We start from the raw sequence: 12,201 nt of genomic DNA, 5'->3' as shown, positions 1-12,201 counted from the left end.
GATGTACATTCGTACAGTATAAGGACATTTGGGTGACTAGACAATTACAAATGAAGCAGGCATCTACAGTCTCAAACTATCTATAATAAAAATACACAAATATGGCAGTAATTCTTTGATTTCCTTTCCAAAACAGCATGTACCCATTTGGAAAAGTGACACTCTGTACTCATAAATTGACCGAGAGCACAAAATGTCAACATAATCCGGTGCTTTTTAAATGATAGGTGGTAAATGAAGACCTTGGATGAGCAGATAATGATCTCTTTATATTTTAGAGATGATGAAATATGAACTTCAAGTAATGTCACAGAACTCTTCGTTTCATTTGTACTCATCCTAGGAGAATCCCCAGCAGTAAAAGTCAAGGGTGCGCCCATAAAGCCATTGGCTGAGAGTTCATTGACCTGGAGGTTCGCTACTAGCTCGCCCTGAAGAGCAGTCAGCATTTTACTCACTGCTTCAAAACTCCATAAACATTCACTGCCTGTTTAGGTGAATTATTGCCCTCTCCCTCGCAGCCAGTTGTACTGTCGGTGTCATCATCTTCTTCTGGCTGTAATTGTCCTCTTGTGTCATCGCTTGCAGATGAGGGGAGGAGATGCGGGGTGGCGAGAGGTGGACAGTATATAAGCGGAGAGAGAGTTGGTCTTAGCACCTTGCTTTTCCCTAAGCTTGCCTCGGCATCTCTGCTCTCACTCCACCACCACCACCACCGACACCACCACTCCGCTCAACATGGCCTTCGCCGGAAGATGGGAGACCGAAACCCAGGAGGGATACGAAGACTTCTGCAAGCTGATTGGTGAGACCCTAAAGTCCAAACTTCATTTTAAAGCAAAGTGTCCGAAACTCTTCTAAGCCTGAAACGCTGTCCACTGTCCCTCCTCCTCTTCTTATTGTCTAGATTGATCTACGATGCCAAACTGCACTCTAATAACCAACAATCCTCCCCCTCCTCCTCCAGGTATCCCCGCTGACATCATCGAGAAGGGCCGCGACTACAAGCTGATCACCGAGGTGACCCAGGACGGAGACAGCTTCTCCTGGACCCAGGTCTACCCCACAAACGCCACCGTCACCAACAAGTTCATCGTCGGCAAGGAGAGCGACATGGAGACCATCGGAGGGAAGAAATTCAAGGTGGGAACAAGGGATAGGAAAGAAAGGAGGGAGGTAGCGTGGGAAGAAGGGAAGAAGTTCAAGGTAGCAAGGTGTCAATGTACATATAAAGTGCAAGAGTTTCAATAAATGTGGTCAAACTAGACTTTACGATTAAGGTACATTCAACCTACCAAGCAAGTGCTAGATTCAAATATTTCTGGTACACCATCATGTTATTATGGAGTAAAAGGGATTCCTGTTATTTTCATGTGATGTTCAGTTGGTTCTTTAGCCTAAGACTAGTCATGAGATCAATCTATGTGATCCAACTGCACCGAGTAGAAATTACCCTGTAGAAGGGAGGGAGGGTGACAGGATGGATGGATGGATGGATGGATGGATGGATGGATGGATGGATGGATTGTTGGATGGATGGATGGATGGATGGATGGATGGATGGATGGATGGATGTTTCCTGGGAGTCTGACTGCTGTACTTTTGCGTCTCCAGGCCACAGTGTACATGGAGGGAGGCAAGCTGAGCGTTGACTTCCCCAACTACCACCACACTTCTGAGATCAGCGGAGGAAAGCTCATAGAGGTGAGCGCTCTCACGCCTTACAGTGCTGAGAAGCTAGCATGACACTGTAGAATGTTGCTGTACTCAATACCCAATTACCCAGTTTCCCTATGGGGGATCATTGATACAGGTTAAGGTGAATGCCACTCAATATGAGAATTCATTAATTATATTTCCATGACCTGGGATAAGCATTTTCTAACGGGGAAAAAAATTCGGAGTTCTACTGCAAAAACTATCCATCTTAACAAGCCATTCATTTTCATATTCCCTCTTAAAATCAGATTTTTCCCAAAACAAGTGAAAAAGTCTGCCAATCAGTATGAGAGAATTTCACTTGTTTCCAATGCAGTTTCACTTACTTTAGGAATTTTCTATAAACAAGTGTCAATATCTTGAAACAAGGCAGAATAAGGCAATTCACACTTGATTCAAGAAAATTCTTGGAAAATACTTTTTTGAAAAATTACGAATTTAGGATTGGAAACAAGCGGAATTATCTCACCCCATTGGCAGACTGTTTCACTTGTTTTTGTGAAATAAAATGTGATTTCAGATGAATATTTTTTAACCCAGAGAAGAGTTTAATGTCTGATGTCACACCAATATAGAGAGCCAAGCCGCTCCACTGACAGTGATTGAGAGACTGAACGTTCTGATTGAATGTTCTACATTTTATATCCAAATGACCTTCATTTTACACTAGAGCTATCAATTCCAAGCTGAAATGTATATTCTTATTACCAGGAAATTCACCATTTCCATTTTCATTTTACATTTTATATTGGTGTGATATACCGTATAGATTAGGGGGCACGATAAACTCTTTTCTTTTGGGCCACGAGAGACAGGTTGATTGTTTGATGATACATACTGAACTACACCAAGGCACAAGAATAACACATTCCCCCCTTAATCATTTACTTCTCTATCTCTTTGTTCTCTCTCTCTGTCTCTAGACCTCCAAAGCTGGGTCTGTCGTGTTGAAGAGAACCAGCAAGAAGATCTAAAGGCTGACCTTTGACCTCTTTGACAGTTACAACAAGCCGAGACCTCAGAACAACCACTGTTGCAATCAATAAACTAAGACTTTAATGCCAACATGAACTTGTGTCCCCATCTACACTTCCTAGTTGTGTGTCTGTGTGTGTGTGTCATATTGTGTGAGTTCTGGACATAAGAAATAAAGAGTTTTTGGTGACATAAGGGCATTTTGACCAGTGTTCACTTTAAAAAGGGGCCAAAAGTTAGAGGTTATGTCAAAATTAGAGTAAGCGTTTAGATTAGGCATGTAGTGACAAAGGTTAAAGAAACCTATGTAGTGACACAGGAAGCCAGTGGATCCAAGTTAGCAGTGATGATGGTCAAATGGTCTAACGCACTGCAAACAGGTCATAGTCTTCCATGGAACTTTTGAAGCCCCTACTCCTCTGACATGAAGAGAAGACACCATGCACTTTGAATGTAACCGTTACGTAACTTCTTCTAATTTTTAGGCATTTAGCAGATACTCTTACAAGTAGGTAGGACTTCAGTGTCTTGCTCAAGGACACTATAACAAGACACATGACGGCCGACAGACTGTTAAAAGTAATGGCTAAGATATTTTGGTAAAGGTGTTCAGACCAACCTTGAGTGAAGTACAAGCATGAGTCTGAGAGGTGGATGCAAGAGGGATTTACAGCACATACAAATCCATAAATGTTGGACTACAATGAACTGACCTACCGCCTACCACTGGTGTCTTTTGGCTCAGGGCCTCTATGTATAAAACCATATAAAATTGGTGTAAAAGTGATGCAATTTTAATCTAAGATTTATGCAGTAATGTTTTTGATCTGACAACACAGAGTTCATAAAACAGTGTAAAACGGTATTTTGTCACTGATTTACAAGGTTCAGGTAGAGGTACAGCGTAGAATTTGTCTAAGGATGCAGAGATTAAGGTTATGACTGAGTTTTATGGTGACTGGGAAAATGCAACAATGTATAAGTGACAACATTGGCCCACTGCAGTCCAGAATAAAAAAATATCATTGCCCACCCACCACCAAACATAGTCAGGCAATTTATTGATTTCCCAGGATATTTAGTGATTGATTTATTGATTGATTTACTGCGTTTTTAAAGAGTTTTCCTCCTTTTTTGACAATAACAGAGAGCCTGAAGTAGATGCTGGCCAATCATCTGCTCTCCACTGTTGTTCCTTTTTCTTGATCCTTACATCCTCCCCTCATTGCTCTTCTCCTCGTTCTCTACTCTATGATTCTTTCCTGTATTCCTCTATTCCTCCACACTTTCCTCTCCTTGTATTCCCTTTCCTCTTTTCTTCTCTCCTGCCCACTTCATCTCCTTTCCTTGTACTTTCCCTTTGTCCCCCCCCCCCTTCCCTCTTCTCCGCTCGATCCTACCTCGCACCCCTATTCTCCCCTGCCCTCTCTCCTCTTATCCTCTCCTCTTCTTCTTCTCCTCGCCTCTCTCTCTCTCTCTCTCTCCACCCTATTTCTCCGTGGCTTCCAGCCAAGCAAACAATCAGTTAATTAACCAGCTCGGTCCCAGGAACGTTGTAGAAGCTCTCAGAGGAGCACTGTAAAGGCTCTCATGTCTCTAAATTTACAGCTTCATTAAGTCGACTGGCGAAAGGTACATATCTTCAGAATAAATTTGCCAGACCTGAGCCTCAGTGCATGTCTCTCTGTGTGTGTGTGTGTGTGTGTGTGTGCTGGCCTTGACTCGAGAGCTGGTGACTCAATAGCTCCCTAATGAAAACAAAATCTCAGGTTTTTGCCTCTGAGGTGGCGATTGTTTTGGTGTAATAATGAGAAGTCCTCTCTTGCCAGCGCCGATGCAATCAAAATCTTATACTCCTGGAAAATTAGGGTTGGAAGGCAACAAGCAAGGTGTCATTTGAGCATGTTTTTGTAGCTCAATGGTGGTGCAATCACTCTGCAATATCACTTCCTTTGTCCTCGCAGACAAACAGGCCTAATTGGCTATTTCCAAGGCTACTGTTTCTGATTGGCTATTTTGCTTCTTCCTGATTGGTCTCCATCTTGGCAACCAGGAGTGGAGAGAGATTGGCTTGTTAACATCTCTATATTGTGTTTCTGCCGCTGTTTCTGTGAACTATGCTTACAAGCAGCTCTGAAAGAAAGGTTAACTTTGACCCAAGGTAGAATGTGTACAAAGAAATGCTATTAATGCTGATTAGCAGCTTTGCCTAGAGGGAATGAGGACTTGTGTTCCCCAGACACTTTGTCCCATATAAGATGATCCCAAAATCAGGGGCCTAATTTCTTTTTCAATTATTATACAAAAGCCACACCATATTTTTGACGTGCATGACAGTAACATCACTTCTGTAGCACTGCAATGATATTGTCGAACGAAGATTTGCAGTAGTTATGTCTAATTTAGTGAATTCATCAAAGAATAGATTTGAAGAAAAGATTGATTGTTTAATTGGATCGCAACATGATCAGTAAATCTAGTCTACGTCAAGACAGGTCTACATTATCGGTGTTGTGCCAAAATTTATATTCCCTAAATAATGTGTTTCCCTTGTCCTCAGTGAGTGTTGTTGTTTTCAAGGAAATTATCATGGGGGAATGTGCTTAATAAATGCAAAGTAGACAAGTAGATTTATAATCTGACAATTGTGGATAATAAAACACAAACAAGCGTGATCTCCTTTCATTATGAAGCAACTCTGTAGTTACTTTCAGATTCGTTCTAAGGGCGTTTTCACACCTAGTTGGTTTGGAGCCTTTATTTTTGGACCCTGGAGCGTTCCCCCCCCACGTTCCATTTGTTTGGGCAGATATGAACGCAGCAGTCGCACTCGGGTGCGGACCAAAACAAGCGGACCGAGACCATCTTCAGAGGGTGGTCTCGGTCTGCTTCCAAATTAACTCTGGTACGGTTCCTTTCTAGAGAGAATGCAATCCGATCCAAAGAACCAAACCAAGCTTACCTGATATGTCTTCTGAGTAGAAGTGGGTGGGTGAATATGTCACTGCAGGCGCTCATTCAAATTGAATATTCTGTTCATGCAGTAAACACTGGTATACAAACCAGAGAATAACAGCAAAGACAATAACCTGTCCTTGCTGGTCCGCAAGCCTCCATTGTGTTCCTGTGTTTTGTTTTGTTTTGTTTTTTTCCAGGAAGTACAGAATTCCCGCACGAACAATGAGGGACCAGTTTGATCGCGCTTGGTGTTTGTTTACAAATCTTGGTCCGCTTAGAAATATTGCTGTGTGAAAAGAAACCGAACCAAGGGTTAACTGCAACATTGTAACAAATTAGTCGCTGATGCGGAACAAAGCAAAGGAACTACAGGTGTGACATCAGGTTGCTTCAAACTGGCAGCGAGCTTGCAGCATGTGGTGCCACGTATAAATTTGTATTCCCTTAAGGTGACAAGTAAAAACCATCAAAACAACTAAATTTCAAAACGTCATGGCATCCCTTGAAACATTTTCCCAGTTGAGATCTCCATTGCCAAAGATCAAGATGTTTTTCATGAAAAATTGACATCCTATGGAAGGCACTTTAGGCATCCCTCTTTCAACCTAATGGAATGCAGCCTGGTCTCATGAAATGTCATAAAGTGAGCACGATGTCTTAAAATGCTAATATGTGCTCCGTACACGAAAAGTGAAAGAAATATGTTTCTCCACCATGAAAGGATTACGTGAAGGAGACTAGAAACAGACGGCCGGATACATTTACCTTCAACTCCGACAGTCTGGGTTCAAGTCCCAACTCAGGAGAAGAAATTTTCTACTGTGAGTGAAACGTTCATTTTCAGCTTAAGGTTTTCTTATTAAACGATGACCAAAACTTTAAAGGCATACTGAGCAGGATTTTCCCCCTTCAAATAGCATAAACTCATCCAAAAATGATCCTACTCAATTACTTATGGCCCACTGGTAGTGTGTGACAGTGTGTGTGTCTGCAGAGAGCCTGCCTTCTGCCTGGATTTTCTAATTTCTTAATGTTCGGGACGTTTCTGGGCGTCAACCTTTTGGCAGCAGGTGTGTGCAACTGCAACCAAAACCACTGCTGAATCGTTTAGATCTAAAAGCCACGCGGCAGCGGTAGAGGTCTCGAACTCTAAAACAGAGCAACTGGCCAGAGGTAGTGTGTATCGTGAATTGGCAGCTAGCTACCGTTAGCGTAGTTTCGTTGTAGTAGAAAAACTGATAGCTAAGCTAACCGGCACTTACCTTTCCAACAGAAAACAAGCCAACATGTCGCTCTTTATCCCGTCCTCTCCTTCAATACTCTCCAACAGGTGAAAACCAACAGATTCATTCTCATTTTGAAACGAGTCGTGTCTGCTTGGCGTTTCGTCTCGCTGTACTTTTTTACTGTTAGGGTAGGAGGGGTCAACTTTGCAAGTTGTGTTTACAAGCCACAAGCAGCAAAATCCTATGCCTTTAACCAAAGTTACTTTACTTCCCTAAACTTAACCGCTAGCTAACCTTTTCATGTGACATAATTCTTTTGTGTGCTCATTTCCTGAAATGTTTTGTGGAATGCCTTAGGATACATAATTGAAAAATCAGATGCTTAGAGGGCGGTGCCTTCCTCGCTGAATAGAGCTTTTTTTTGGTTGTGACTAGACTAGGCTAAACTGTCTTGGTGAAATGGACCCAGAAATTCTCAAGTGTCTCTCCATTTCTTTCAAAACACACAAAAAAACGTGACTTTCCATTTACTATCAACGGATTACCATTGGAGTACCACTGTCTTCCACCAGCTCCAATTGCAACCGCAGCCGCTCACTCCACAGCGCTCTGCAGAAAGCGCCAGATAAGGAGGGAAAGAGAAAAGTGAGTCAGTGAGGATGAGAGAGGGATCAAGACAATAAGAAGGAAAACAAGAAACAGCGACAGGGAGAAAATAACCTGGGTAGGATAATGAAGGGGTGAAAAACCGCGACGTGATTGGCACTTTGAGCATTAATAACCTGGCATTATCTGTAATAACCATGGTAACGCAATGGTAATTGGCTGGAAGTTCTCCTGTCTTGGCAAAAGGTGGTCGGCCGGATTGGATAGAGAAGAAAACCAGGGAGCGGTGAATTAGTTCCCCCATGTCGGCACCGCTCGATTTAGTATTAATTGCGCACATTGTCCGCTTGTATTTATGTGACAAAGAACCACCAGCTTTGCTCAATGGGCCTCGATTGATTCCACGGCGTTTGTTCTCTCAATCTCTTGTTTTCTCTCTCCTTTGTTTTCTTTCTTTCTTTGAGTCTCTCCCTCATTCTCTCTCAAGTCCATAAAGCTGACTTTTCACACTAGCCCTAATGGGAATATTACAGTCCACTTCTGAAAAAGATTGTTATTCCCCTATGAGTGTGAAGTTCCCAACACTGATGGTATTGGAGCAAAGGAATAATGAAAGTGGTGTGCAACACTTCAGAGTTCAATTCTTAAAGGTCCCTTCTTTAATTGCAATATGGTGATGGTGCAATAATGTCTCCCCACTACTGGCTTTGTTTACATGGTGTTTTCTCAGATTAAACATTTGTTTTTCACTGAGTTGTAATATCTGAGCTTTTGAGGCAAGCACTGACAATGTGTGAGCACTTAACTTGAGTTTTATGTGTATTTTGAAGCACTAAACGGCTTTACATTGATTTATAATATGTATTAATACTGTATTAAAACAGACTAGCATCTTGAGATTATTTCCCTACAGGTCAAACTATTCAAGAACATACTGTATGTGAATATGCCCAAAATTGTTGTGGTCAAATACATTTTCTTTACCCACTTATTCTTATTCAGGGTCAAGCTGCAGTGCAGTCCCCCTCGAAAATTTAAAAAAAAAAACAATTATGTGTTCAGATTTTAGATACTTATTTAGACCATGTTAGGGTCTATTTAAGTTCAAGGCATTCATGAGATAGTAATAAGGTAAATATTTACTTATCAGCATTTATATGCCACTTTCTATTGGGAATTGACTGTTCCTATCCCTAACACCTACATTTCAAATGATGAAAATAGTACTAAAACCATTTTTGCCTATTTTTGGCTGCGACCAGCAGCTAGTATAAGTCACTCTGTTGGTCAGAGTCCCCAAAAATATCAATAAATAAATAAATAAACAACAGTGCACAAATAGAGCCACGGGGGACAGAGATATTCAGAGATACAGAAAGTTTCTCAGGCAGCCACACTGTTGCTTTAGCTCATCTGGTGGGGCAGTGGACTTTCATGTGGGGGTCCTGGGTTAAAGTCCTGGGGTTGGTAAATGATCCAAACAGAGCAGTCTGACTCTTGAACCCAGCAAGCACAGAATGTTTACATTTTGCTATTTGACATGGTCAAATTAAAAGATAGCATTTTTCCACCAAGATACTAAGAAAAGAGTTATGCCCCAAGGACTGAATGTAGGACTGAATGCAGGACTGAATGTAGGCCTGAATGTAGGCCTGCATGGCACAGTTGTGCCAGCAGATATCAAACCACAGCCATCTTGACGGAGCGCTCCTGTCATTCCAGAAACACTGCTTATCACCCCTCCACCCCTTTGCCCTGTTCTTTACTGTACTGATAACAAAGAGGCAGCAGAATCAATCTGATAATTAAGATATTATGCAAATGAGAATAAGGGAGTAGGAAGAAAGATGGAGAGAAGGGTGTAGAGGGAGAGAGGGGAAGTGAAGGATTTGAGAAAGACGCAATGTAAAGTATGTTTCAGTAGGAGCTGGCAGGACGGGTAGAATGCCAAATCATATCTTTCTGAAATAGGCTGCAACACTGCATAATGGAACATCTGTAGTATGTAAAAGCAAAGGCTATGATTCACTCTGGTTAAAGCGCAAGAATACTGAAAGAAGTGGAGGAGAGTAGAGAGGAGGATTAAAGTTAAACAAGAAAAATTTTTTTTCCATCTATCCATCTAGCTTCGAACGCATCCATCCATCATCTGTGCAAATTAAAGAAAGATTTGTGGCTCAGAAATAAACGTAATTCTGCACAGTCATACTTGTATCAAATGGTGAACCACATATCATGTATCGAATCATATCATGAGATAAGCATATCGTCCCATCCCTAGTACATTGTATCCATCAGATTGTTTGGTGTGTCATCCAGCAAGCCAGCCAGTCATCTATCTATCTATCCATCCATCCATCCATCCATCCATCCAGAGAGGCTGGCTCCTCGTGCCCCATAGCCCAGTACAAGGCCTCTCTCTGGGGGACAGTAGTCGGCATTGTTCCCATCCTCATGCCTCACATTCCCCAGTCTTGCCCCGGGTTCCTTTACATGCCCGCTCTGTGGGCAAGCAGGCCAGTTAGCCGGCCGGCCCGGCCAGCCGGGGGAACCGGCATCCATCCATCCATCCATTCATACACGGAGAGGCTGACTCCTTGTACCCCCCTGTCCCAGAACAAGGCCTCTCTCTGGGGGACAGTAGTCTGCTTTGTTCCCCTCTCATGCCTCGCATTCCCCAGAGCCGCCCTGGGTGCCCCCCTCAAGGCACGGGGCACCGGGAGGGGCACGGGCCTCTGTACGCCCCCTCTCTCTCGCTCTGTGATATCATCGCTCTATTAGACCCCCCCCCACCCCCCCCCCTCCCAACCCACCACCTCTCCTCCTTTTCTGAAGCTTTCTCTTTCTCTCTCCAAGCCTTAAGCTTTTCTTGCTCTCTCTCTCGCTTTCTTTCTCCTGGCCGTAAAACTGTCAGCTCTCTCTCTCTGGATCTCTGACATCCTTTCTCGCTCTTTCTCTCTGTGACCCACACGCCCATCCCATCCTACACACACACATACACACACACACACACACACACACACACACACACACACACACACACACACTCTATCACGTTCCTTTTCCTGAAATCCTCTCTTTCCTTTCCTTTCCTTTCCTTTCTTTTCCTGTCCTTTTCCTTTTCAGAATCAGTTTTATTGGCAAGTTTGCGCACACAAGGAACTGGGATTTCATACAGGTCACAAAGCATAACACAAACACACACATGGTCTCTGTTGGAGCCTGGCTGATTGCACTGATAGGAAGCTATGGCAGTCAGTAATAGAATAAATAAACAAAAAATAAACATACAAATCTAGAGAATATTGCACTGGGTTCTGAGTGTTTTGAACACGGCAAGGGGAAAAAAAGCTGTACACATGAGTTGGAATGGCATAAACAGAGTACATGTATATCTGTACTATACCTATATAATTATACTTTCTGCCCCTCCTTCTCTCTGACCCCTTTTCAACCTCTTCCCTTTCTCTAAAACATTCCAGTATCCAAATTCCCACCCCCGGGATCAGCTATTCAAGTCACTCCGGGGTGCCGCCGACTCCCCTCGGGCTGATCCGGGATCAGCGTCGTCCGCCGCATCACTTCCCTTCCCTTTGGCCGTCCAACATAAAACACTAACATCTGATCCAGCGCCAGTCGCCCGTCTGCACCTACAGCCTTCTGTTCGGAGGGGAGAAGGGTGGGGGCGTAGGCCATAATTAAAGATGGCGGCCCTTGCCTCGCACACAATGGCTTTGCACAGAAGAGGGCTTTTATTGCATGTATTTTTCTCGACAGGAGAGTGGGCAGTCTACCCTCTGTGAGCATTTAATTGGTTTAACAGCTGGAGAGGAGGCGGAGAGGCGAGGGAGAGGAATCCGACGGAGGAGAGGAAACAAAGAAACCGGAGTGAATTGTGAGTCACCGGGATTTGAAATGCGTCGTGTCAGATGACGACGACGTTAATCGATTCATCGACGGGAGACTGATTTTAGATATTCTGCGTCTTAAATGGGAATTAATGATTTGGAGCGCCGTCATCTCCCATCTGCACATCCTCTTCATTAGCACCCATCCAAATTCTGATAGGGAGGAAAATGTTGCGGTTGCCTGGCCAAAAATATGTCAAGCGTGGGCTATTGGGCTGCAACATCATGGGTACTATTATTACAAAAAAAAACACCAGACTTAATCACTGAGATTATCCTAAGAACAGAGAGATGGAGGTGTTTTTTTGTTTGAATATTTTTAACAGCGTACCTCCCACCCACCTAAGCTACTGCATGATGTATTTGTGTGTGTGTGTGTGTGTGTGTGTGTCTGTGTGTGTTTGAGCGAATGAGCGGCACTGACAAGTGTCTTTGATTGCCCTCTACCAATAAAGGAAAACTGGAGCAGAGCCTTGGGGCAAGGTGAGGCCGCCATGTTCCTCTGGAGTTTTTTTTTTGTACTAATGGAGATCCACTGTTGGGGTTGGAGGACCAGCCCACAGGGGCAGGGCTGGGGATTAAAAATGCATTGCTTGAAATTGTAATCAATGATATAAGACATTAGATTGCTCTAATTTTAATGAGATAATCTGATGGTTTTCCATTACTTTTGAGTTTCTAGGAGTCACCAGGAGTGCTGTAAAACTGTAAAAGAGAAGTTTAGAGGATGAAGTCATCTGCATATTTGAATATCTGCATATACATTTTTCCTCAAAATGGAGATATAGCATCCTGAAAAGAAACTGTTT

At 43.1% G+C, this 12,201-nt stretch overlaps 1 protein-coding gene across 1 annotated transcript; it reads left to right on the top strand.

The window, feature by feature from the left end:
• The first annotated feature begins 716 nt into the window (after window positions 1-716).
• Window positions 717-2,736, top strand: fabp6 (fatty acid binding protein 6, ileal (gastrotropin)). The gene is made up of 4 exons (XM_071918562.1): window positions 717-805; window positions 968-1,143; window positions 1,615-1,704; window positions 2,643-2,736. The coding sequence occupies exons 1-4, from the start codon at window positions 739-741 to the stop codon at window positions 2,691-2,693; spliced, it is 384 nt and encodes a 127-aa protein (XP_071774663.1). The 5' UTR covers window positions 717-738; the 3' UTR covers window positions 2,694-2,736.
• Window positions 2,737-12,201: the final 9,465 nt, after the last annotated feature.

The sequence above is a fragment of the Centroberyx gerrardi genome, chromosome 13 (assembly GCF_048128805.1).
Source record: "Centroberyx gerrardi isolate f3 chromosome 13, fCenGer3.hap1.cur.20231027, whole genome shotgun sequence".
Classification (NCBI taxonomy): domain Eukaryota; kingdom Metazoa; phylum Chordata; class Actinopteri; order Beryciformes; family Berycidae; genus Centroberyx; species Centroberyx gerrardi.
This window is presented reverse-complemented; position numbering and strand designations above follow the sequence as displayed.